The 26,447-nt window shown below is 24.9% G+C and overlaps 11 protein-coding genes across 11 annotated transcripts; 5 read left to right on the top strand and 6 right to left on the bottom strand.

The window, feature by feature from the left end:
* Window positions 1-75: 75 nt before the first annotated feature.
* Window positions 76-1,716, bottom strand: DICPUDRAFT_78423 (uncharacterized protein; the record flags this gene model as incomplete). Its single annotated transcript, XM_003287510.1, has 1 exon — window positions 76-1,716. One exon carries the CDS (start codon window positions 1,714-1,716, stop codon window positions 76-78), a length of 1,641 nt encoding a protein of 546 aa, XP_003287558.1.
* A 2,613-nt stretch (window positions 1,717-4,329) lies between these two features.
* Window positions 4,330-4,692, top strand: DICPUDRAFT_151687 (uncharacterized protein; the record flags this gene model as incomplete). Its single annotated transcript, XM_003287531.1, has 1 exon — window positions 4,330-4,692. One exon carries the CDS (start codon window positions 4,330-4,332, stop codon window positions 4,690-4,692), a length of 363 nt encoding a protein of 120 aa, XP_003287579.1.
* A 2,246-nt stretch (window positions 4,693-6,938) lies between these two features.
* Window positions 6,939-7,912, top strand: DICPUDRAFT_151686 (uncharacterized protein; the record flags this gene model as incomplete). Its single annotated transcript, XM_003287530.1, has 2 exons — window positions 6,939-7,486; window positions 7,867-7,912. 2 exons carry the CDS (start codon window positions 6,939-6,941, stop codon window positions 7,910-7,912), a joined length of 594 nt encoding a protein of 197 aa, XP_003287578.1.
* Window positions 7,913-9,028: 1,116 nt separating this feature from the next.
* Window positions 9,029-9,744, top strand: DICPUDRAFT_72305 (uncharacterized protein; the record flags this gene model as incomplete). Its single annotated transcript, XM_003287529.1, has 2 exons — window positions 9,029-9,140; window positions 9,211-9,744. Coding segments are annotated over 2 exons (560 nt in total), but the record flags the coding sequence as incomplete, so codon positions are not given.
* A 942-nt stretch (window positions 9,745-10,686) lies between these two features.
* DICPUDRAFT_78419 (uncharacterized protein) lies at window positions 10,687-11,653 on the top strand (the record flags this gene model as incomplete). Its single annotated transcript, XM_003287528.1, has 2 exons — window positions 10,687-10,729; window positions 10,920-11,653. The coding sequence occupies 2 exons, from the start codon at window positions 10,687-10,689 to the stop codon at window positions 11,651-11,653; spliced, it is 777 nt and encodes a 258-aa protein (XP_003287576.1).
* Window positions 11,654-12,355: 702 nt separating this feature from the next.
* DICPUDRAFT_78418 (uncharacterized protein) lies at window positions 12,356-13,826 on the bottom strand (the record flags this gene model as incomplete). The annotated part of the gene is made up of 4 exons (XM_003287509.1): window positions 12,356-12,408; window positions 12,740-12,815; window positions 12,870-12,926; window positions 13,710-13,826. 4 exons carry the CDS (start codon window positions 13,824-13,826, stop codon window positions 12,356-12,358), a joined length of 303 nt encoding a protein of 100 aa, XP_003287557.1.
* A 1,673-nt stretch (window positions 13,827-15,499) lies between these two features.
* DICPUDRAFT_151682 (uncharacterized protein) lies at window positions 15,500-16,822 on the bottom strand (the record flags this gene model as incomplete). Its single annotated transcript, XM_003287508.1, has 1 exon — window positions 15,500-16,822. The coding sequence occupies one exon, from the start codon at window positions 16,820-16,822 to the stop codon at window positions 15,500-15,502; it is 1,323 nt and encodes a 440-aa protein (XP_003287556.1).
* A 1,193-nt stretch (window positions 16,823-18,015) lies between these two features.
* DICPUDRAFT_91936 (uncharacterized protein) lies at window positions 18,016-19,432 on the bottom strand. Its single transcript, XM_003287507.1, has 5 exons — window positions 19,172-19,432; window positions 18,677-19,105; window positions 18,649-18,653; window positions 18,449-18,526; window positions 18,016-18,390 (listed from the first exon to the last, which is right to left on the bottom strand). The coding sequence occupies exons 1-5, from the start codon at window positions 19,402-19,404 to the stop codon at window positions 18,068-18,070; spliced, it is 1,068 nt and encodes a 355-aa protein (XP_003287555.1). The 5' UTR covers window positions 19,405-19,432; the 3' UTR covers window positions 18,016-18,067.
* Window positions 19,433-19,734: 302 nt separating this feature from the next.
* Window positions 19,735-20,959, bottom strand: DICPUDRAFT_32637 (uncharacterized protein; the record flags this gene model as incomplete). Its single annotated transcript, XM_003287506.1, has 2 exons — window positions 19,735-20,032; window positions 20,130-20,959. The coding sequence occupies 2 exons, from the start codon at window positions 20,957-20,959 to the stop codon at window positions 19,735-19,737; spliced, it is 1,128 nt and encodes a 375-aa protein (XP_003287554.1).
* A 239-nt stretch (window positions 20,960-21,198) lies between these two features.
* On the top strand, window positions 21,199-21,611 carry DICPUDRAFT_32622 (uncharacterized protein; the record flags this gene model as incomplete). Its single annotated transcript, XM_003287527.1, has 3 exons — window positions 21,199-21,325; window positions 21,405-21,448; window positions 21,522-21,611. The coding sequence occupies 3 exons, from the start codon at window positions 21,199-21,201 to the stop codon at window positions 21,609-21,611; spliced, it is 261 nt and encodes an 86-aa protein (XP_003287575.1).
* A 203-nt stretch (window positions 21,612-21,814) lies between these two features.
* On the bottom strand, window positions 21,815-25,515 carry DICPUDRAFT_78414 (uncharacterized protein; the record flags this gene model as incomplete). Its single annotated transcript, XM_003287505.1, has 5 exons — window positions 21,815-21,936; window positions 22,008-23,454; window positions 23,534-23,768; window positions 23,847-25,242; window positions 25,509-25,515. 5 exons carry the CDS (start codon window positions 25,513-25,515, stop codon window positions 21,815-21,817), a joined length of 3,207 nt encoding a protein of 1,068 aa, XP_003287553.1.
* Window positions 25,516-26,447: the final 932 nt, after the last annotated feature.

Here is a 26,447-nt window from a genome sequence, read left to right as displayed (position 1 = left end):
AAAAAAAGAAATAATAAAAAAAAACTTTTCCCCCGCCAACACACCCCACCAGCACACAGCTAATTTTCAAACATTTTAATTTATTTTATATTTGGTTAAATCAATATTAAAATAATCTCTTACTAATTCGATTCTTCTTTTGTCAAACTCGCTGTGGAGAATAAAATTTGAATTAAAAGTATTTAATAGTTTTTCATATTCATCTTGGTAATCTTGGTTTGAACTTGTTTTATAATCTTTTTCAATCTTTTTGAATATTTCATCTTTTTTACTAGATTCATTTTTTAATTGATCTTCAACTTTGTTATTATTTAAACCTAGTGAATAGCCTGAATAATATTGATCTGTATCTGGATTATAGCTTGATAAGTGCAAATTGTCATAGACTTGATTATTATTAGTTGTTGTAAACTGATATTGGTAATCGTAAGTTGATGACGATGTAACACTAATTTTGTCGTCACTATAACTATTTTCTTGATTATTATTGCTATTATCGTCATCGAATTCTTTATTATTTTCATATTCGTTGTTATCATCATACTCACTATATTGACTATGTTCATCATCATCATTATATTGACTGTATTCATCTTCATCATATTCATCATCATCATATTCTGATGAATGATATGAATCAACATCTTCATCTAAATATTTTACTGGTTTTATATAATAAGAAAATGGGTTGGTTTGTTTTTGTTGTTGTTTTTGTTGTTGTGGTGATGATTGCTGTTGTTGTGGTTGTTGCAGTTGTGGTTTTGGTTGTTGCACAACTTCAGTTTCAGATTGATTTTGTGAATATTGATAGTCTTGGTGGTTTTGATAGTCTTGATATTGATAATCTTGATATTGAGCTTCTTGTTCTTGTTGCTGTTGCTGTTGTTGTTGTTCTTGTTGTTGTTGTTGTTGCTCTGGTTTAATTTTATTTTTGTATTCATTAAAAGAATTGACATTAAAATTATATTTTTTATTAATTTCATCCAATAGTTTTAAATCTTCAGGTTTGATATATTTGTTGTTGTATCTATTAATTCTTTTTTCACTAATTACAAATGCACCTGGTTTATTTAGTTTCATATTTTCTAATTCTTTTTCAATTTTTTCTTTTTTAATGATTTGATCCAAGTATTTGTGATAGGCTCTTTGTTTTGAAAGTAATTGGTACTCTTCTTCAGTGATAATACGAATATCATATGGTTCAGTGATAACTGTTGGTTCGATGGTTTTTGGTTTCCAACTACGACTTCCTCCTTCAGAGAGCGATGTAACTTTACCAGGTTTTCTGCTATAATAATTATAATCATAGCTATATGCAATTGGAGTTTGGGTTTCTTCTGGTTTAGGGGGTTTATTAGTTGTTTTTTTTTTTGTTGGATTTAAAGATGTTGCTCCAATATTGATCTTGTATTGGTGAGCCCATCTTTGATTTTCTTTATAGTTAAATTCATCCTCTAAATAATGACTATAACCTTTTTTTATTTTATCATAAGGAAACACCCAAAGTCGATTATTATTTTCTTCATCTTTGACATAAATTCTGTTATCAAATACTTTTATAACAATTGCTAACTTGTAAAACCCTTTTTTATTACGAATTGAAATATAGTCTTTTGGTTTAAAGTGTATTTTAAATAAACTTCTATGCCCGCTGTCCCATTTTGTTGATAATGTTTCCTCTATAATTTTAAAATTAACGTCGTTAACTAATGCCATTTTTTATTAATACATTTATTTTATTTTTTTTATTATTTTTTTTTTTTTTTTTTGTTATTATTATTAAACAATAATAAATTATAATTTAACCTTTAAAAAAAGGTTTGATATTAAAAAAAAAAAAAAAAAAAAAAAAAATTTGGTTTAAAAAGATTTTTTTTGTTTTTTATTTTTTAATAGAATTTACTCAAAATCTTTTTTTTTTTTTTTTTAAGAAATAATTTAAAAATTTTTCTTATTTTTTTTTTTTTTTTTGCTTATCCAATAATAATTTAAATAGTTTATAAAAAATTGAAATTTCATTATTTCTACTTAAAACTTTGGATTGGAGATCCTCCTTTCTTGTATGGCACACAACATTTTAATTTTAAATAAATAAAAAATTATTTATTGTTAAAAATAATTTTATTAAATAATTGATATTTTATATAAAAAACCTTTCATTTTTTTTTAATGAATCTCACTTAATGATATAGTTTATATTAGTGCAAGAGATAGTATTTTATTAAATAAAATTGAAGTAGTAGGAATAATTGGTTATGCGAATAGGTTTATAAAATCATAAATAGGTGTTTGGGAAGTTGATAAGAGTATTTGCTGGTAAGCATGTTTCTGTAAGTCGGTGTTCTATCAATGTGTTGGTACTTTTATTATAATTCCATCTGCTATCTTTACCAGTACTTTCATAAAAGTATTGCACATTGGGCAAGTTTTTTTATGTAGAAGGATTATTGGTAAGCATCTTGCGTGAAATCTGAAAAGTGTATTTCTCCTTTTGAGTTTTAATATATAATTGAATAATTGATCATAACGATATTCTCTAATATCCAGAGTAATTTGAAAGCATATTTTTGGAATTTTTTCTCTAGTTTCAATATTTTTAGATATATCTAAACCTAATACCCTTATTGTTTGTATCGATAATCGGATAACTTATATGAACCCCAATATAAGTTTTATTATATTGTTTGGGATTTGAATATGATGCAAGGTTCTTTATTGAATCGTGAGAAATCGAGTCGAAAGCTTCTTCGAAATAGTAGAATGTAATAGTTCCAGGAATATTGATTTCTTTGAGGAAGGCAATGAAGTTTTCCGTTGTTATAATATTATCAATAATGAATCTTTCTTGAATAAATCTTTTTTAGTTTATATTGATAATTTTTTGTAGTAGAATGTATTTTGAGTAGTCTATTAAAGATTGTTGGTGAGAGTTATTTATTGTACAGATCTTGTTTCTCCAGATAGAGGTAGTATGCTCCATTAACCATTGAAACCCTTCTTATATAAATTTTATATAAAATTTTTAAAAGAATTTAAATAAATAATTTATAAAACAATAATAATTAATAATGTGCATAAATAAATAAATAATTAAATTTTTTTTAAAAAAATATTTTTTTTTGAATCGAATTTTTTTTTTTTATTTTTATCATTTATTTGATTTTATTCTAGAATAAACTGCAATCCTCTAATTCGGTTCGGAGCTTTACTTGGTGGGTGGTATTGTGAAATAATATTTTGAATTTGTTCCTGTTGGTTTTTTAAATTATCAAATTCTGTATTTTGTTGTTGTTAAAATAGTTTTTGTAAAATTTCGTTGGCATATTTGTTGGGATCGAATGTTATGAATTTGTATGATTGTATTAATTACTAAACCATATTTATCATTATAATTAAAATCTCCAGAAGGGGTTAAAGAAAAGTGGATTATCACAGAAAGTTGGTTTATTAACATTAGAGGTAGCTTTTACAAAGTTGTGTATGTTCCAGATAGAAGATCACCCAACTCTTTTACAGATTGTTCCTTTTGTTTATGCATTGAGGTTTATTGAAAAGTTCTACTTATTCATATGTTCTAATTTATATATTATTTTTAACAATGGATTTTAAATAACTAAATAGTTCTATTTTCTATTCTTTTTGGTTTATTATTGTTTAATAAAAATATATTTTTTACTCCAAGATTCTTTTTTATTTATTTTTTATTTAATTTTTGATTAATTTATTTTTTATAATTAATTAAAAAATATAATTTGAATAATTAAATTGAACAATGATAGTTTCTTAAGGAATGAATATTAAAATAAAAAAATATAGTTATTATACTTTCCTTAAAGTGGACTATTAGATTAAATTTAATTATAAAAACTATTATTATAAATCTAAATGGCTATATTAGTTAAAAATTATTATTATTATAATTTTTAATAATGATGTTCGCAATTCCTTTGTAGAAATTTGTGTGTGTGGTAAATTTCATTTTTTTTAAATTAAATTTTTTTTTTTTTTTTTTATTAAAATTTTTTTTTTTTTTTTTTGTGGTGTGTGGGGGAAATTTTTTTTTTTTTTTCATTTTTATTTTCGTTTTATCAATATACATTTATTTTATTTTTTATAATAGCTCAAGCGAACAAACAAACAGGTAATTATATATATATATATAATATGTGATAAAAATAAATACTAATTTTATTTTTTTTATTATTCCTCAGCATTCATTCGTTTTGGTCCTCAGCATAATCAGCAGCATTCATCAGCAGCATTAATCTTCAGCATTCATCTTGGTCCTCATCATCATCATCATCATGGGCATCCTCACTAACATTCGTCATGGTCCTCAGCATTCATCTTGGTCCTCATCATTATCATCATCAGCATCCTCACCGGCATTCTTTTTGGTCCTCGGCATTATCATCATTAGCAGCATTCATCAGCAGCATTAATCAGCAGCATTCATCGTTGGTATTCATGTTGGTCCTCATCATCATTAGCATTCATGTTGGTCCTCATCATCATCATCATCATCATCATCATGAGCATCCTCACCGGCATTCATCTTGGTCCCCATCATCATCATCATTCGTCTTGGTCCTCAGCGTTATCATCATCAGCATTCATCTTGGTCCTCATCATGAGCATCCTCACCGGCATTCATCTTGGTCCTCACCATCATCGTCAACCCTAAAGCTTTAGAAAAAGAACTTTTAGTTTCTAATAATTAATAATTTTATAAAAAAAAAAAAAAAAAAAAAATAATAATATATAATACCATATTTCAATCTATTTGATGGAAATACATTTTCCCTGGCCAGGCAAATATATTCAAACATCAAATGATTTTAATATTAGGATATTGAAACATCATTTAATTTTTAAATAAAATATAATAAATTTTTTTTTTTTTAAATAATATTTTATTTTTACTGTTTTCTTTTTATTAAAAATAGCTCTTCATGATATAATTTAGTATAATTTTTTTATTTATTGAAGAAATGATTATTATTGTTTGCTTACTCTTTTAAACTTTGAAATCAAAATCATACAAAATTTTGAATTTAAAGATTCTTTGAGAATGGGAAAATGTATTATAAATTAATCAAAAAACAGAAAGAAAATAAAATAAATATTATAATATAAAAAAGTTATTTTTATGAAATTTTCTTAAATTTTATTAATTACATTGTATTTACAAATTAAACTACATAATTTTCTATTAATAAAAGAAATAAATATAAATTATCAAACAATGATAAAAAAAAATAAAAAAAATAATCTTACACACTGTATATATTATTGTTAACAACAAAATTTTAATTAAACAATATCGTTTTTTTTGAATCGAATTTTTTTTTTTTTTTTTTATCCTTTATTCGATTTTGAGCAATCCTCTAATTCGGTTCGGAGCTTTATCTTATAGTTGCAATGTTTTCCATATTGGTTATTTTTTTTTGTGAAATGCTTTGGAGTCTTAATTTTTTGTATTAAATGCTAAACACGAATTTTTGACATACCCTTTCAATAAGAATGGCGCAAAGGTTAATATGACTTTTATTAATTTATTTTTAAAAGAATTTTTAGTAATTTAATTTTGATTATTTAATTTTTGTTATTTAGTTTTTGTTGATTAATTTTTTTGGTAATTTTTGTTATTTATTTGTAATTCATCGATTGAGTTCTGTAGCTTTCCAGGTGTATCGATATTTTCATCCTAAATATATCTGAATTCCATATCTTGCTAAACTTCTCTAGCCTGTTGACTATATTCATTGTGTGGTGTCGCTGACTAGCTGGATCTTGATATTGAAGTTTCTTATATATTCTATTAATATTTTTGACTTCTCTTTCCCATGCTGCTGCGCAGATTAGCTTGAATCTCTCGAGTACTCTTTCATAATTATGAGTCCTAAATGGGGACGATTTTTTAAAACATCCATAAAAAGGCCGCATAGCATAGTGGTATTGCGCTTCCCTAGTAAGGAAGAGGTCGTGGGTTCGATCCCCGCTGGGGCCTTTAAAGATATTCTATCTTTTGGGTGATCAATGAACGAGCAACATTTTATTATGTATTATCATCAACAGCTTTACACCCAAAACAGAATCCCAACAATGTCTTCAACTTACTGGTTATAGCTATATCAACCTATTCAATAATATACTTAATATTAAAGATCCAAAATCAAAAAATACCCTATTCAAATTCCAAGCAAGATGCTTACCCATCAACTTCATTCACAACAAACCATGTAGACTATGTAATGAAAATCTTCTGGGTTTATTTGGATTTTCTCTTGGTAATTTGAGTGTTTTTGAAATTCATAATATAGATCGTTGATGTGGCTGATGATTCTTAGTGTTTTTAATTTAACATCCATTATATCAATAGCAGGTGATTTCGGACAACCTAATATTCTTTTAAATAATAAAAAAAGATAATATTTATAAATATTTATAATATTTATTTCTTTTTTGTATATTATCCAATAATGGCTGCATTATAAATTATTATTAATTTTTTTTTTTGGGGGGAAAATTTTTTTAAAAAAATTAAAGGGGGAAATAATAAATTAAAAAGATTGTTAAAATTTTTTTAAAAAGAAGGGCCCCCTCCCCTATTCCTTTTGTAGAAAAATTTTGGGGGAAAATTCCTTTTTTTTTTTTTATAAAAATTTTATTTTTTTTTTTTAATTAAAAAATATTTTTTTTTTTTTTTTTTTTTTGTGGTGGGGGGGGATTTTTTTTTTTTTTTTTTTTTTTTTTTTTTCGTTTTTTCAATATACAAATAATTATATACATTTATTTATTTTTTATAATAGTCAATAATAAAAATTAATAATAGCAATAATTTTTTATATAGATAAAATAAATAAACTTCAAATAATTAATAATAATTTCAACATCCATTTCACACTGTTCTTAATAAATTACCCAAAATAAAAAAAATGAACGATTATGTTATTTTATTTTGTCAAACCATTATCACATTGGTTTTTTCCTTCTTATTTGGTTTGGGTTTAATCAAATACTATTTCAACAAAAATGACAACTGCAATGACAACCACAAAGTTCAAGTTAATTATAGAGAACCATCAAACTACCCTGCATTCAATCAAAATGAATCACCCCATTCCGTTTCAGATGCACCACAATCGAACGACTATCCAGAATCAGGTTATATAAATAAAAGGGAGCCATCTAACTACCCTGCATTCAACCAAAATGAATCACGTCATTCAGTTTCAGGTGCAACACAATCAGACAATAATCAAGAATCAGGTGATATTCATAAAAGAACCCCATCAAGCTACCCAACATTTAACAAAAATGAATCACGTCATTCCGTTTCTGGTGCCTCACAATCAGACAACAATCAAGAATCAGGTCATATTCATAAAAGACAATCTAGCTACCCTGCATTCAACAAAAATGAATCACGTTTTTCTTTTTCTGGTTCACCATATTCCAATGGAGAACCACCATTTGTTGAGGAGTATGATGAGGATAGCGGAGAATGGGTTCCATATTCTAACATTAATTAATGTTAGAAATAAAAATAATCAAAAGTGGGTCAATACATTTTATTACATCATCAACTACACTCAATGTCATTGCAGAATAACCAAATCATTTTTTTTCAATAACCACCTAAATAGTTTTTTATTAAATATTTCTATTTTACAACCCAATCGATTATACCCAATTTTAGAATCAATGAATAGATGTTTAATAGCCTCCAAGCACAAGTAAGTATTGTCACATTAAAACAAAAGACAAACCAAATATTTGAAATTAATATTCAGGAAATTAGGAAACACTAATATTAACATATTAATTATTTATTTATTAAAAAATAGGTATACCAAATTAAAGCCAGCTTCCAAGTTTTCCTTCAGGATCTGCTCTCTACTATTTTTAAACTAAATAAAGAATTAATAAAGGTCCATTCATACCCAAGCCAGTCAATTGCAATTCGATTAAACCCAATTCTTTTCTTTAATAATCTTAAAAGATCGAGTAAATAAGCTGAAATGCTCAAATTAATATATATCAAGATTGGTCTAGTGCAATTCTATATTCAAATTCATAGACAACGTTTCTATGTTTATAAGACGAAACCTAATTTTTTTGCAAACAATTGGGAAAGCTATCTTACTGTCGATTTTACTAAATTAATAAAACCTTTTATGCAAAGTTTTTAAAGAAAGTGAGTCTTTAGTTATAATTATTTCAGAACGTTAAATGCACCTAAATACTGAACAGTCGGTTCCATCATCATTATAATTATTATTATTATTATTATTATTATTATTATTATTATTATTATTATTATTATTATTATTATTATTATTATTATTATTATTATTATTATTATTATTATTATTGTTATATTAATTTCTTTTTTTTTCCCTTTTTTTTAGAAATAAAAAATAATTTTTTTTATTTTTAGCTCTGATCCAATAGTTTTTTTTTTTCTATAATTAATATCTATTTTTAATTATTAAATAAATTATATATTTCTTTTCATTAACCTTAAAAGTGTGCACCGAATTCTTTATTTTTTTTTAATTTTTAAATTTTTTTTTTTTTATTTAATTTTTTGATTTTTTTGATTTTAAATTTAATTATAATAATATAGATAATCACGATTATAAAAAAAATTAATTAAAACACTTAAAAAATCAAATACCTCTTTTATTTCCTTTTTTTATTATTTTTAAAAAAAAATTTTAAAAAATTTTTTTTTTTTTTTTAAGTTTAAAAATGGGAGCTCCTGTAAGTTTAAAAAGAGTAAATTACTCTTTTTAAAAAAATCAATAACAAATAATACTTTTATTATTGGGGCTAAAAATTATGGTTTTATTTACATAAATAAATTTTAAGTTTACACAATTGAATTTTAAGTTTACTTAAATTTTAAGTTTACACAATTAAAATTTTTTTGATCATTTTTTTCTCGTAAATTTTCTTATAAATTAATTTTATTTTAATTCCAAATATTTATTAGCAATATTTCAAAATGGATACAAATACAAATAATAATAATAATAATAATAATAATAATAATAATAATAATAAAAATAATAATAAAAATAAAAATAATAATAAAAATAAAAATAAAAATGATGGGTTAGATATGAATTCATGTAAAGATTTAATCAATTAAAATTTAAATAGTTTATTTTTTTATTAATAAATTCAATTTTATTTTTATAGTAAAAAAAGAATTAGGGGAAATAGAGGAAAATGAAGTACCTGCTGAAGAATTCTTTGATCCAAATGCCGAAAACAAACCTGAACCCAAAGATGATTACTATATTCATATTGATATCAAAAGCCATAGAAGATCTGGTGTTGATGTTCCATATCGTATTAATACTTACATGGTTCAAAATGATTGTTTTAATCCTAAAAAACAATATACCTTTCTTTCAGATAGAGAGGGTTTAACTAATTTTTCCATGATGACTGATGCTTTAAAAAGAGAGTTACTAGGTATTAGCAACAGATACTATGAGTTATGGAAAGTTAAAAGCTCTTTTACAATTGATCAATTAGATAAATTTATTACAGATTTAAATACTAATTTTGCAGTTAAGGTAAAAATCATAAAAATCGAAGACAATGAACATAACATTACCAAACATTTTACAAGAGGTCCAAGAAAACCACATTAAAAATAGTTTTTTTAAAAGAAAAAATTAAATACATGTATTTAATAAATTTATAATAAAAATAAAATTTTTATTTCCTTTATTTTTTAAAAATTTTCAAAGTTATAATTGCACTAATATTTTTTATTTTAAAAACATTTCAAAAAAAAAAAAAAAAAATTAAAATTAATTGTTTTCAACAGCCTGTTGTACAGCTAAGTTTTTGCAAATGTTTCTGATTCTAATCATAAATATTAATTGAATAAATTAATAGTAATATTACAACTAATAATTACAATAATCAAATATTAATAATTGTGATTAAAAATTATCGTTATTCTCTGTTTTTACCCATTATCGTTAGCGTATTCATTTAAAATTTTTTTTTTAAAATTATCTCTTTTTTTTAAAATATTCATTTTTATCAATTTTTAAAATTTTCATGGATGTAAAATAACAGCACAAACATACACATCATATTTTTTCTCTTTTTTGCACTTCTTTTAATTTTTTTTAAAATTTTTTTTATTTTTTTTTAAATCAAATTTTTTTTTTTTTTTGTATTTTTTTATTTTTGATTATTGATAATGTTACTATTTTTGGAAAAAAAAAATTAAAAAAAATAAAAAAAATTTAAAAAAATAAAAAAAATTTAAAAAAATAAAAAAAAATAATTTTTTGAATTTTTTATTTTTTTTATTTAATATATCATTATTTATAGAATGTACTATTATAATAATAGAAACATATAGTAATAGTAATGATAAATTTTTTTTTTTTCTAAAAAGAGAAACAATAATGCTTAATATATATTTGCGAAATACAAAAACACATCAGTTAATATATAATGATATACTAATTAAAAATAATATACAATTACTAAATTACCACACGTAGACGTATCACCAATAACTAGTTTCAATAAAATAAGTGATTATTCAATGGAATCTATACCAAATGGTAACATGGTACTGTTATTCGTTTTATATTCTATAATCAAACCATAATAATAATATAAAGTTGGATGTAAAATTAAATCATGTTCGATACTGTGGAAAAATTGGATTCTATTCAATCATCAAGTATGTTATATATAAATACAAATATATAAAGTGATTCGATTCGATTATTAATTTAAATTTTAATTATGAAACAGGTTTAAAGAATATAAGGATTCTATCATAATCATTAAAAAGTATCAAATTATAGAGATTAATTATAATACAGGTAGATGAATATATTAATAAAATCTAGAGATATAGCTTTTTTTAGAGACTAATAGAGATGTAAATTTAATTAGTTTACTATACGAAAAGAAAAAAGAACAGCTACACATGTTTGATTTAGTAGTAGAATGTGCATACTCTTTAGATAATATGGAGGCATTGGAGAATTTCCTATCAATGAATGTACCAACATTTTTACCAAACTACACAAATAATAATAAAAGTTTTTCAATATCATCAATTAAATCATTAGAATTACTATTAAAATATCGAGTAAATATCATAGAGCCTTATAATATCAATATCAATAATAACAATAACAATAATAACACAACAGCAGCTTCATCATCATCATCATCATCACCATCATCATTCAGTTTAGACAATATTAATAGTAATAGTTATACAACAACAGTAGCATTGGCATTCAGTTTAAAAAATAGTTATAGTAATAGTAATAACACAACAATAACAGAACCTACAACATTCAGTTTAAAAAATAGTAATAGTAGCTATAATTTAAATAGTAGTATTGGTGAATATAGCAATCTAAATAATAATAGTACCAGTTTAGCCCGAAGCGCAAGTTGTAGTAGTATAAGCAGTTGTAATAGTAATGATATCAATGGGAGTAGCGGTAGTAGCGGTTGCAACAATAAAAACAGTAATAGCTTTTTAATTAATAATGGTAATATAACACTTCCACCACCACCATCATCATATAGAAATTTAATTAAAAAGAAATTAAATCACCAACAAATTATTTACTACTACATTTAAAAACATTAAATATCGGTAATATTCAAGAGGCATTAGATAATTCAAACATAGCAGACCACTCAAAGATTACCTATGAATTAATAAAGAAATGTCTCAAGTATTCAAATTTTGAAGATTTAGAAAAACTATTTAGAGCAATCAGCACATATTCTACAGGTATAATCCATTCGATAGATTCTCTCAATCAGTTTTATGTGGAGGAAAGGATGTATATAGTTTAATAGTTAAAATATTCCTTGAATTATTTAATCCACTATCATATAGCCAATCCATTAGACATTTAATTGTTTTAGAAATCCTAAAAATTTAAATCGGCTCATTAAAACTAGGGATTATAATTATTCTCAGTCACCAAGAGAATATTATATGCAAACTGAGCCATATACATTTGATGTACAATAAGAGTAAATACAGAAGAGATGGAGGAGCTGATATTTAAATATCAGAAATTAAATTACATGGTTACCAATTCAGAGTACACATTTCATCATTACCATCAAATACTTCACCAGTTTACAATTATATAGGGCTAAAGGAGCATAAACTAGTAATCATCTGATGAAGTAGAGACCACTGGAACCTGATGCAATACAAACAAAAAATAAATTTGATAATGAAAAAGAAAGAATAGATAAAGAACGTATTGAAAAAGAAAAATTATCAAAACACCCTCCAACACAATAAAAATTTACATTCTCAAGTTCAATCTAGGGCAGGTTTACCACAATCAGTCAATGATCCATCAAATATAGATTCTAAATAAAAAATAAATAAAATAAATATACACTTTAAATTTTTTTATTTTTTAGGTTTCATATTTTATCATGTTTTATCATTTTTAGTCATTGATTAGTATAAAATTAAAATAAAAAATTTAATGTTTAAATTTAAACATTTTTGTTTTTTTAAATCTTTTTTAACAAAAGGAATATCATCAAGTTCTTCTAAAAAGCTGTTTTTTTATGTTTGATTGAGTCGAGATTTTTTTCTTGAATTATAAATTGAGGATCTTTATATTTAGGAATATCCATTTCTTCGAAGTGACTGCTTTTTAGATTTCTGACTGAGTCATTTCTTCTAAATTACTGTTTGTTAGATCTTTGATTAAGTCATTTTCTTCTAAACTAATGTTACTAAAATCTGTAATAACTGTTTGTAAGATCTTTGATTGAGTAAAATAAACATTAAAGTTTTAGAGGCGGCATCTTATACATACAAGTTTTAGAGGCTTATTATCAAAAAAATCGAGTGATATAAACTGCAAATATCCAAACTAAAAAATTTATAAAAAATGTTATTAGACCATATATCAATATATTGTTAAACCACAAAATATATTTAACCTATAGATAAAAAAAATGATAGAGGAACCATTATAAAATGTGAGGAGGTATTACTAAAGACTCTTTAAAATATAGTTATTTTATTTAATGATTTTAGTTGAATGAATATTTTCCTATAATGTAGCACAAAGTCAAGATATACATATATTATATATAAATATAATATACACATAGTTATAAATTGTATAATTATACATATAATGTATAGATACATATTTACAAACTGTACACTTAGTAATAAATTGTATAATTATACATATAATGTATAGATACATATTTATAAACTGTATACAAGATATACACATATTATATATAAATATATACACATAGTTATAAATTGTATAATTATACATATAATGTATAGATACATATTTACAAACTGTATACAAGATATACACATATTATATATAAATATATACGCTAAGTTATAAATTGTATAATTATACATATAATGTATAGATACATATTTATAAACTGTTCACTTAATTATAAATTGTAACCATTGTGTCAACCCAGACACATATAACAATCTGTTACATACCTATAACCAGTCAGAGCAGCTAAACTACCAAATCGAAGGTGAGGATTTGATTCAAATTCTTGATGAAAAATTCAAACCACCAGCAACAGTTATACCGGTCAGCTCAAGCGCTTTATCCAAAGTGGAGGAATACTTAGTTCCACTTGATGAAAAATGATCTGCATTACTCTACCACATAATGAAATAAACTACACAATTTTAAAGAACAGCTTGGTGAAACAGATTCCACTCTAATATTTGATGACAGGCTTTGCATTACGACCACATATACTAAAAATACAACGGACATTGCACAACTTGACAAAGTAGGTCCCAAATTATTTGATGAGTTCGGGATATATACCACTTGACACAACTTTATTAAAAACAGAGGTTGACGAAACATGATTTTACACTATCGGATACAATAGACTCTACTACTTTGTCCAGAGATTATGCACAGCTTGATGAAGCAGATTGGGTACTTATACCTTTGATAAACAAATAATTCACCACCTGGGGTAAAAGATTCTTAAGCTCTACTTGATACAATGGGTTATACACTTGATGCAACTGATTCTAAGCTACTAATATATCATACATTTCTTGAATCAGGCTCTGTATCATTACCACTTAATGAAATAGGTTACCATACTTGATTTGCACTAAATATAATAAAAATTAATTTGTGTTGGTATTGTGTTCATCTTCGAATCCCATTTTTATATAGATTTGTTGTTTTTGTTTTAATAAAATAATGTGCTTATTTACTTACTTGAAGGCTTTTTAAAAATATAATTATTGACCTATCATTTTTTTGAAATATTTATGTGTATTTATTGTGTGATGCAAAAAATAAAATGAAGAAATATAAATTTTTTTTTAAAAAAATCAAGAAAATAAAATTTTTTTAAAAATTAAAAAAAAGCTAATGCGAGATTATTGGCTTAATAAATCGACTGCTTTATTATTATGTTGAGTGTGATTATATATTACAACCTTGATAGAACTTGAAAATAATTAAATAAAATAAAAAACAAAAAAAAAGATTAATTTATATAGTTTAATATTAAATAAAAATATTAATAAAGATAAAATACCTAAGTCATGATCTCTACTATATAGGAAAATACAACAGGGCGACAGCTATCAATAAATCTTGAACCAATTGCATTTAATTCCCTAATTACTCAACTATTGAGCTACTACTTAAAATATTACTTGGACCGCCATTTGACCAATTACTTTTACTACTATTTGAACTACTACTTAAAATATTAGTTGACCCACCAATTGAATCACTATTTGACTACCAATTGACCGATTATTTGAAACAACGTTTGAATTATGATGTAAGCTACAGTATGAACCTCTACTTTAAACCAACTTTTGAACTACGATGTTAATGCCACTTCAACCACTACTTGACCGATTACCTGAACCATACTTGATCGATTATTTGAACCACCATTTGAATTACGATGAAAATTACCACTTGAACCACACTTGACCGGTTGCTTGAACCAACATTTTAATTGTGATGCGAACTACCACTTGAACCACCACTTGTCCTATTACTTGAACCATTTGAACCACACTTGATCGATTACTTGAACCACCATTGGGATCTTAAATTGAATTTGCTATAGGCTTTTTGATACGTTTGGGCAATTGCTCAGATGCTGCTTATATTTTTTCCAGATGACTAATGATGGTTATTAATATATGTTTAAAATTAATTTTAAAAAATAATATTATTTTACATACCATTTTCTGTCTATAAATTATTGATTAGGTGTACTAATACCGAAATTTATTAGACTAATGCCAAAACATGCTGTGACGAAATATATTGTATTAAAAAATGAATTAATAAATTATAAAAAAATTTAAAAAAATAAAAAAATAGAAAATATAATTATTTACTTTTAATGTTTTTAAATATACCTCGAATTACTTTAATATTGGACCAAAGCTTACTAATTATAAAATTTGGCGTAAAGAACCATAGTGTTGTTCTGCATGGTGAGACAAAATAATTTCTCTAGAGTTTTCAACTGAACGTGGAGTGATTTCAATGAAAAAGCTGCTGTTAGATTCAACTGATGAAATAACGGAAATTTGAGATTTGAAAATTTCAGCAGCGGCGAGTAATGTTAAGTGGTCTCCCCATGTACCCCTTCTTGCCATTTGGATGCAGTATTTATACCAACTAGTGGCATTGGCAAATTGGTATAATTTTGCACCATTTGAAAGGGTTAAGTTTTTATTTTTTATGAGCCATGTAACAATAGCTATTCTAATTTCCATACTATGGTTTAAATCGCCATAAATTTGGTCAGATAGGGCATGCATCTGACAATTGCCATCACCTGGGATAACTCTACTGTTCTCTAAACTGTAGAGCTCCAAACGTTCATTTAAACGTTTAATAGCTTTATCTTCTGGTGGTTGATGAGTATTGACTGTCCCAGAGTCAATATTCATAGATTCATAATATTGAACATTATGATCAATAAAATGTGTGTTTGGTGGTGGTTGTGATAGTTGTTGTGGAATTGGTTGCTTTGGAAATGGTTGTTGTGATTTTTTTGGTTGTTGTGATTGTTGTGGTTGTTGTGGTTGGGGTTGCTGGCTAATTCGTTGGATGAATGGGATTTGTTGTTGTGATTGTTGTGGATGTTGATGTTGGGGTTGCTGACAAATTAGCTGGATGAATGGGATTGGTCTTTGAGCAGAGGCAGATAATGCAGATTCTGATGCTGATAAAGATGATGCTGGTGCAGATGATGCTGGTTCAGATGGTGCATATACTGATGCAGATACATTTGGTGCAGGTGCAGATGTAGATGATGTAGATATTGTTGCATATGGTGGTGGTGCAGATGGTGCAGATGGTGCAGATGATGTAGATGGTGTAGATGCAGATATTGCAGGTTCTGATGCAGGTGGTGCAGATGATGCAGATGGTGCAGATGCAGATATTGCAGGTTCTGATGCAGGTGCTGAAACAGATGAAGCAGGTGCAGATGATGCTGATACTGATGCCGATGGTTCAGAGACTGAGGTTGATTGTGCAGAGGTAGAGGCGTTTGGTGGGTCTTGATGATTAGGGGTTAATTCTACATTTAAATCATTATTAATTGGGTGTGGGTCTTGAGTGTGGGTGCTATTATTGTTGTTTCTCATGTTATTGCTATTGTAATTGTTATTATTATTGCTATTGTATATTTTGTTATTAATAAAAAATGCTAATGAGAAACTAGTGATACCACATAAAATGTAAAAAACAAGTAATAAATCCATTTTTAAATAAATAAATTAAGTAGTAAATTATTTTATAAATATAAAAAATTATTATTGTTATTATTAAAAATTATTATATGTGCCGAATATTATAATGAAAAAATAAAAATGTATGATTATTTGTATGTATATAAAATAATAAAGAAAAAAAAAAAAAAATAAAAAAAAAAAAAACTTTTTCAAAATACTATGAAAGAAAATTAAAAAAAAAAAGTGAATTAAAAAAAATTAAAAAATTTTAAACAGTGTTTAATGAAAAATGAAACAGTGTGGTTAATCATGCAACTTGAAGAAAAATAATATAATTACAAAAACTTCATTTGGTTCATGTCACACTAAAGTTTGCAATTTTATGGAATCTTTATCACCACAATATACCCAAATTAGAATCAGTTTTGGATACGATAAAATAGATTTCAAAATGTTTGAATTTTTAAATTCTAATTAATAAAATTAAATAAAAATAAAAGATAATAAAAAATTTGCTTTTTTAATACTGCTACACTTCTCAGAGATAAATTCACCAATAGAGGTAATAACATCCAATATAATATCAAATGTGTCATAGAAAATAAATAGTTTCAGTATCACTAATATCAATAAATAAAAAATATAGTCAATCACTTTATATTTTAATTTCAAATCTAATATAACAATAAAATAAATGAAAAACCAACAATAGTTTTAGATAAATAAATATTTAGTAATGCCTATTTTCAAGAACATCATTTATTAAAAAAAAGTAAATGAAACAGCTTGAAGCAGGTGTGCAAATCCAAGCAACTCTTTGATGTCCAAATTAACATTATGCTGTCGGTGACACTCCTTATTATGAAAAAGGAAATATGGAACACTATTACAGAAATTATATTTTATATTTAGGAAAAACATTTCAACTATAGGGTTTCAAAAAATGGATTTACCTAGCCCTCTAATCAAATCAAAATTTCAAATTCTTGGTTTCTATTACTATTAGAGAGAATCTATCAAAAAATAAAACCTGCTGTATATTATAGATAGTTCCACAAGTCTTGTTTTTTCTTCGAGTTTATATGTATCACCTAGAAAAATTTATTAAAAAAAAAAATAAAAATTTTTAATGAAAATATAAGATAATGTAAAAAAAAATATTTTTAAGAAATTCTTTATAATTAAAAAAAAAAAAAAAAAAAACTATTTAAAAGTAGTTATTTATAATTTGATAAAATGAAAATATTTTATTTATTATTATTATTATTAATAATATTATTGTTGAGCTTTAGAACTACCACTTTGATCGGTTACATCAATTACTACTTTTCCAATGTTAGTGTTGTTTGTTGTATTGAATAATTTTGTAAAAGCCTCAATAATATGGTCATATCCTTTGAAGATAACATTTTTTTCTTTAAGTTTCCCTTCTTTAATCCATTGAGATAAATGCTTTAATGCCTCATTAGTTTCTTGTTCAGAGTAATCAAATACTAAGAAACCTTGCATTAATGCTTGTTTGGAAAAGATAAAATATTGAGCTCTTTGACCAATGTCCTTTTCAATTGGGGCATTATAAGTTGAAATTGTTCCACAAACTAAAAATAATTTATTAATATGAATTTTATTTTTATTTTTATAAAAAATCATAATTACCTGGGATACGTGCATGCTTATTAATTAAGAATAAAATTGGATCTGCAATTTTTCCTCCAACATTTTCAAAATATATATCTAAAAATAAATTAAATTAAATAAAAATATTAGTATTTAAAACATCCCAATTTGATTAATCCGATTATTATAAATTATTACCAATTCTAATATTATAAAAAAAATTAGTAAAAAATAAAAAACAATTAAAATATAATATTTAATATATACCCTTTTGGACATGCATTTTTTAGATCTTTTTCGTATGTGGAGCTCTTATAGTTAACAACCTCGTCAAAACCAAATTCTGATTTTAGAAACTTTGCTTTCTCATCTGAACCACAGATACCGACTACTCTACAACCAAGTATTTTACCAATTTGACCTACAATTGAACCTACTGCTCCACCAGCTGCAGAAACTACAATAGTTTCACCTTTCTTTGGTTTTCCTATTAAAACCAAACCAAAGTATGCTGTTAAACCAGTCATACCGAGAACACCCACAAAGTGTGGTAATGGAGCAAGATTAGGATCAACTTTTACCACTTCCTTTGTTACGTTAACAATTTGTTTTTCTTGCCAATTAAAATATCCACTAACATGGTCACCTGCTTTGAATCTTGGACAATTTGATTTTAAAACCTTTGCTACACAGCCACTTTAACAATTTTTTAATATTAATTCCTTTTTTTGTTTGATTTAAATGTTTAAAAAATAAACTTACCTATTAATTGGTTCATGTAATTTAAATGGATCAACAAAAGTATGAACACCTTGCATTCTTGCCCTTAGATAGGGGTCTACTGAAATATATTCCAAATTAATTAAAATTTGATCTTTTTCTAAAGGTTTATTTTCATCAAATTTTGAGGTTGTTACTTTGAAATCTTTTTGATCTGGAATGCCCCCGTTTGGTGAGAAGAATTTATCTAGAATCAATTCTCTAATTTCTGTCATCTTTTTTTTATTGTAAATAATATTTTTTATAAACAAATAATAAATATAAAATGTTTAAATATATTAAAAAATAAATAAAAAAATAAAAAAAGTTTATAACAAAGGGGGAAAAATATGAAAATTAATTAATTTTAAAAATTAATTAATTTTCATGGTGGTGAACTAACATGTGTGAGAAAGTGTGTGAAAGTAAAACTGGTGTGGTTAAATTATTTTTCTTTGAATTTTTGATATAAATAAAATATAAAAGATGTAGATAAACTGTGTTTATGGGCATCTATTTGTAATTTTAAAAATAATAATAGTCAAATTAATTTAATATTTGTTTTTTTATTCTGTTAAAATTTCATAACCATCCTCAGTGACCAAAATAGTATGTTCAAATTGAGCAGACCATCCATAATCCTTGGTGTGAATTGTCCATTCGTCATCCCACATTTCCCACTCTACAAATGGAGTAGTTGATTCTACAACGAGTGGTTCAACTGTAAATATCATACCTGGCTTCATAACAAAATCAAACTTATTTACACATTGGAAAACATATGGTGCACAATGGAAAGTTTTACCAATACCATGGCCTGTAAATTCTGCTGCAACACCAAAAGAATGTTTATGGGTCATAGTTCTTTTTTTTTTTTATTAAACAATAAATAAAATAAAATTAAAATATTAGTATTATTTTTAAAAATTTAAAATTAAATAGATTAAATAAATATACATACTGAATAGCTCTACCAATTTCTTTGAATTGTTCTCCTGGTTTAACAGCCTCCATACCAACAAATAAAGCTTTTTGAGCAATATTGATTAATTTTTTAGCGGCTTCATCAATTTCACCAACTGGAAAAGTGGCAGAGGTATCACCGTGGTAACCATTCAAATAAACAGTGACATCAATATTTATAATATCACCATTTTGAAGAGGTCTATCATCAGGTATACCATGACATAAAATTTCATTTACAGAAGTACAAATTGATTTTGGAAAACCTTTATAACCTAATGGTGATGGGTAAGCACCACGTCTAATAATTTCCTCGTGAACAATTTTATCGATTTCGTCTGTTGTAATACCGGGTTTAACCAAGGTGCCTGCAAAGTGTAGTATTTCTTTTGCTAATTTACATACAGCTCTCATACCAGCAATACTTTCTGGAGTATGAATTTCAATTGGGTCATCCAAATCCATATCGATTACTTTTTCACCCTTAACATATGGTGGTACTTGAATGTGTGGTGGTACTGGTTGTGATGATGATACAATTCCCCCCAAAATAATATTATCTGGATTTCTATTGTGTTGATATGCTAAATTTCTCTTTACCTTTCTATTTATTGCATTTTTTGGCTTTGCTATTTTTCTTGTATCTGTTATACTTTGTTGTCTTATAAACTCTCTGATCTCCTCTCTATCTCTTTCTTCATTGCTAGTCGTATAATGCTTTACAAAACTATTACTATTTATAATTTTATTAGTTGATAATAAACTTAAATTTGATCTATTAAATTTTGTAACATTTTTAATGAAATTATTATTTATCAATTTATTCATTTATTTCTATTCCTTTTTATCTGTGTTTGTTATTGTTTTAAAAAATGAAAAAGAAAAAAAAAATCGTTTAAAAATTATTTTTTTTTTTTTTTATTTTAATTTTTTTTTTTTTTTCATTTTTATAAATTATCTTTTTTTTTTTAAACGAAAACATTAATATTTAATTTAACCATTTTATTGATCAAATAATAAAAATAGTGTTTATATATTGTAAAAAAAAGTAAATTTTATATTTATAAATGGGAAAAAAGAAAACATCATTATTAGGTACTCTTATCCCAATGATTGGTATTACATTAGTATCGTTGGGTGTGCTCAATCACTTTATGGAACATAAATTTCAACGTTGGGATAATGAAATGTTAGGTAAGTTTAGTTAATATATATTAATATATCATATTCTTTAAATAAACTAATAATTTATTCTTTTTAAAAAAAACTACAGGTAATCCAAATAAAAAACCCACATCTCTAGAAGAAGAATATGAGGTAAATATTATATTATAACAAACAAAATATATAAAATATTTAATACTAATTATTTATTTTCTTTTATTTATAGAAAATGTCCAAAAAGATAGATTTTTCAAATTGGGAAAATAAAACTGTACCAGGTTCGCAAGGTTATGAAAGTGATGAAGATAAAAAATAATTAAAAATATAATATATAAATGTAAATTACTACAAATAAAATTTAAATAAATAAATGTAAATAGTTTTTTAAAATAGAAACTTAATAATTATTATTAATTTATTTTATTATATTTTATTTGTTTTATTTGTTTTATATTATTTTATTTAAGAGATATTAAATTACAAGAAATAATTACAATTATATATTTATAATGGAAATTTTCAATTTGAAATAAATAATAAGATTTTCTCTGAAGCTTTTTGAATAGCAGGATGGGGTGAATTTAAAAGTTGTTCTAAACTAAATCTAAGTTTACTTGACTTTAAGTATGGAATGTGATTTGCTAAAAATTAAAAATTAAAAAAAAAAGATTAGAATTTAATAATAAAAACAGTAATAATTTATAATACATACGATTAACAGATAAAAGTAAAATAATTTTAAGAGCTGTCATTTGTGGTGGAGCTTCAATTGAATTTAAATCTAAATGTTCTTCTAATAAAGTTACAATATCATTTTCAATTAAAATATTTTGATTATCTTTGAAGGATACTAAACAGGCGAGTGCCTCTAATGCTATCATTCTGAGTTGTTGATATTCGCCATTACCTAATAAAGAAACATATTTGTTAACTAAACGTTCACGGTATGTACCGCTATTAATTTGATCTTGAACATTTTTGAATGAAATAACTCTAGCTAATGCTGTACCAACTCTTAAATCGAAACCAGAATTTTCAGAATGAACAAACATATCAATTAATGGATTGACACCACCCAATTGAACCAATTCATTTTGAGCTGGGATTGAATCTAAAAGGATTGAAAGACACCATACATTTTGTAATCTAAGCATTTCGTTATGATGAGCCAAAAGGTTAATCATTGTTGAAAGGCCACCTTTGTTTAAAAAGTCGATACGATTTTCCTCTTTGTGTAACAATAAGGTTAAAAGTCGGAGTGATGAGAATGCAATGTTTTCATTGTGGCTTGCAATTGTACCAATAAGTAAATTGATACCTAATAAATTTCTAAAGATATCGTGGATGTCTTTATTGTTTTCTGCAATAATTGAAAATTGTCTGAGGCAAGCTAATTGAGTTTCGTCATATGGTTGATCCATTAATTGGAAGATTAAAGGTATGAAATCTGTATCGATAAGGTAATCTATATTTTCTGTATTCTTACAAAGGGCATCAATGGTTTGACTGGCTTTATTGAGATTCATTAAGGTTGGCTCTTCAATTAAACCTTTAACAACATTGCTAATCTTTTGAATCTTTTCCCTTTTTTCTTGATCTAATGATGGATTAGTTGCTTTGGTTGGTTTTGGAATGAAGCCATTTTTAATTTTTTGTTCAATCTCATATTGAGCATTCTCTTGTTCGAATTGGTCTGATGAAGATATAAATTGTGATGGCTGTTCTTCTTGTGTTGGTTTAATAAATTTCAAAATTGTATGTAATGGTTGTCTTAATACTTTTAAAATTGTTATGAATGATGGTCTTACATTTGGATCAGTTGAAAGACAAAGTCTAATAAGCTTTTCAATTGCAAATGGACAATTTGGATGTGTTGGTCTAAGATAATGTGTGTAGCCATTAACTGTATTACTCTTGAGATCTGATAACTTGGTTTCACGTGCAAACATTTCCCATAATATAACACCAAAACTAAATACATCCACTTTGGTATCATATCCACCCTTACCACCATTTAATACATTAAACAATTCTGGTGCTAAATATTGTGAATGTAATATTTGATTCTTTAATGGTGTCATTAATTTCTTTTTTAATGTTTCGTCTTTTAATGATGTAAAGCCATAATCTTTGATATAAACTTTTAAGTCTGAATTTAACTATATTTAAAATAAATATTAATATTAGTATTTTTATTTACCTTTACTATTTTGATATTTTAAAAAAACTATTACTTACTAAAATATTTTTTGGATGTAATGATCTATGGACAATGTTGAATGAATGAAGGAATGCCATTGCATTAGCAATTTCTTCAGATAATCTAATAATTAATTGTAGTTCATTTCTTTCGTCAAGATTCTTAATTGCAATATCCAAATTACTACCTGTAATATATTCTGAACAAGTTTGGAAATTATTATTATCAAATGATGCCCCAATTAAAGGTAAAATGTTTGGATGCTTAATCGATCTATTTAAAAAAATAAAAAATATTAATATTATAATTTTTAAAAAAAACAAAATAAATAAAATATTTTAAGTTACTTACATTAATTGTTCGATTTCATTAAATAAAATTGGAGTAGCTTGTGGAGTAATAAAGTTCCAGTTTTTAACAACAATTCTTTTTTCTTTGTGGATGCCACCTCTTTGAGTGGTACCATTATTTCCACTACCAATAACATCAGTTGGTTGTGATTTAATGTACCATGATTTATCTTGGTGTGGATGTGGTTGCTCTTGGTCATCATTTGATTTAGATAAACCATTTTCATCAATATCATTGTCGCCCAATATTCTTGATACAATATCTTCATCAGGAGTTTGATTTACTTTAACCTTTGCGGATAAAACCTGTTCCTCTTGAGTTAATGGGTAATGTTGTTGTGAAATATATCCAAGCTTTGGTGCATTTGGGTCAATGTTCATATTTGAGGGATTTTGTCTGATCATTGTAGAGTTTTCTTTAAAGTGATTGATCATATCCTCTAAAAGTTGGTCAGAGTTTTGTTGTTGTGAAATTGGTGAGACTGGTGGTGGTGAAGAAGAAAGAGTGGGGATTGGTGTTGGTTCTTTTGGTGATGAAACTTGAATATCTACAGGTGCACCCAATTTAGAAGCTGGACGTGTCATTGTGAGTGTACTATTTGGTGATTTAATATTTCTAGTTGAAACTGGTCTAACTGGGGCCGATGGTGTTGGTGTTACAAGATGGGATGGTGGTGGTGGTAATTGTTCAGATACACCACCAAATGATTCGATCATTTCATCTAAAAGATCTGCTGTGTCAATAGCTTCTTTTGTTAAAATAATAGCTCTTTCTGATGAAACTCTCTTTAATACTGGTCCTGTAGATATTGATAAATCAACTGATTGTTGCTCTGGTGATGAAATTGGCTCTTGTTGTAATGATGCTTCTGCTGATATAGTTTCTGATGAAATTGGTTCTGATGATGATATTGATACAGGGGGTGGTGGTGTGGTTACTGATGGTGCTGCCGGTGGTGGCGATATTGTTGGTTGTTGTGATGGAGGTGGTGATAAATTTTTACTTAAATATGCTGATGGTTTTCTTTTATTTTGAATTGCACTATCTTTCATAAATGTCTCTTCAAGATCTTTAAGAGTTGATTCTAAATCAAAAGTTGTGGTTAAACGTAAACTCTTTATTCTAGAATTATCGGTCTTTATTGAATTTCTAATTGATTCGTCACTCATATCATTGAGCAATGTATCCAAATAATCAAATCCTCCTTCATTTTGGTGATGTTGTGATAACCTTGATTTTCTTTTCTCTGCCATTGCCATTCCATTATTATTACCATCATTTAATATTTGATCCTCTTGAAATGTTATACTTTTATTTGCTGATGGTGAAATTGTTGATTGACCATTAATTGCTGCCTCTGACTCGGCCAACATTTCATTTAATAAATCATCCAATTCTTTATTGATAATAAAAAAAATAAAAAAGTTATTAAAATTAATTTATTATTTCCGAAAATAAAATAAAGATAAATATAATGAAGAAATAATTATAAAAAAAAAAAAAAAAAAAGATATTTATATTAAAAATTTTATGTTAAATTTATTTTTAAAAATAATATTTATTCAAAATAATATTTATTCAAAATACAAGAACAATTTGAAAATTAAATCAAGTTATTATTACTAATTTATATCGAGATGTGTTGTGATTTTAAAATCTTACCCGACATGATTTATTTAAATTATTTGTATGATATTATCACTTGATCACTTTTTTTTTATATATAATGAGAAATATTTTTTTTTTAAAAATAAATTTATTTTTTTAAAAATAAAAAAAATAAAAAATAAAATAATTATTTTTAAAAAACAATAATTTTTTTTAAAAAAAAATTATTTTAAAATAATTTAAAATACCCAAACAAATATGTAATTTAAATTAAGGATATATTACATATTATTAGAAAATGTGAAAAAAATTTTTTTAAAAAAAAATAATGAGCGATACTTTTAAAACAATTGTTATTTTTTAAAAATAAATAATATTAAAAATAAGTATCCAAAAAAAAAAAAAGAGATAATAAAAGAAAAAAAAAAAAATAAAAAAAAAAAAAAAAAAGATAATTCCTATTCATATATTTGTTAAAAAAACGTATTTATCAAAAAATTTAAAAGTAAATTATTTTTCATATTCAATGATTAAATATATCAAAAAAATGTTTTTTTTTTTGGATTTTTAAAAAAAAATTTTTTTTCCATTTTAACGTCTTTGGATAAACATTGACTTTAAAATTATTAAACAAAATTCAAAAAAAGTATTATATAACTCTGTTTCAATTCAATTTTTTTTTTTTTTTATTGGGAAAAAAAAAAAAAAAAAAAAAAAAAAAAAAAAAAAAAAAAAAAGGGAATTTTTTTAAATTTTTTTTTTTTTTTTTTTTAAAATTTTTTTTAAAAATAAAAAAAATAATTTAAAAAAACTTTTTTTTTTTTTTTTTTTAAATTATTTTTTATTTTTAAATACTTTTAAATTATAATTTGGGTATTCACTTACCTAAATTAATCTAGATAAAAGAAATATAATTTAACTTGGACGAGATCAGTACCAATTAAATCATCTTCAATTACATACAGTGTATATTCTCCTATATATGTATAACAT

The sequence above is a fragment of the Dictyostelium purpureum genome, assembly GCF_000190715.1.
Source record: "Dictyostelium purpureum unplaced genomic scaffold DICPUscaffold_103, whole genome shotgun sequence".
Lineage (NCBI taxonomy): Eukaryota > Evosea > Eumycetozoa > Dictyosteliales > Dictyosteliaceae > Dictyostelium > Dictyostelium purpureum.
This window is presented reverse-complemented; position numbering and strand designations above follow the sequence as displayed.

Excerpts from the sequence above, each read along its gene's own strand:
- DICPUDRAFT_91936 (XM_003287507.1), bottom strand. The coding sequence starts at position 19,404 with ATGACAGAAATTAGAGAATTGATTCTAGATAAATTCTTCTCACCAAAC. Across the intron at positions 19,106-19,171 it reads TTACATGAACCAATTAATAG|TGGCTGTGTAGCAAAGGTTT; the intron begins GTAAGTTTATTT and ends AAATTGTTAAAG. Across the intron at positions 18,391-18,448 it reads TAAGCATGCACGTATCCCAG|TTTGTGGAACAATTTCAACT; the intron begins GTAATTATGATT and ends AATTATTTTTAG.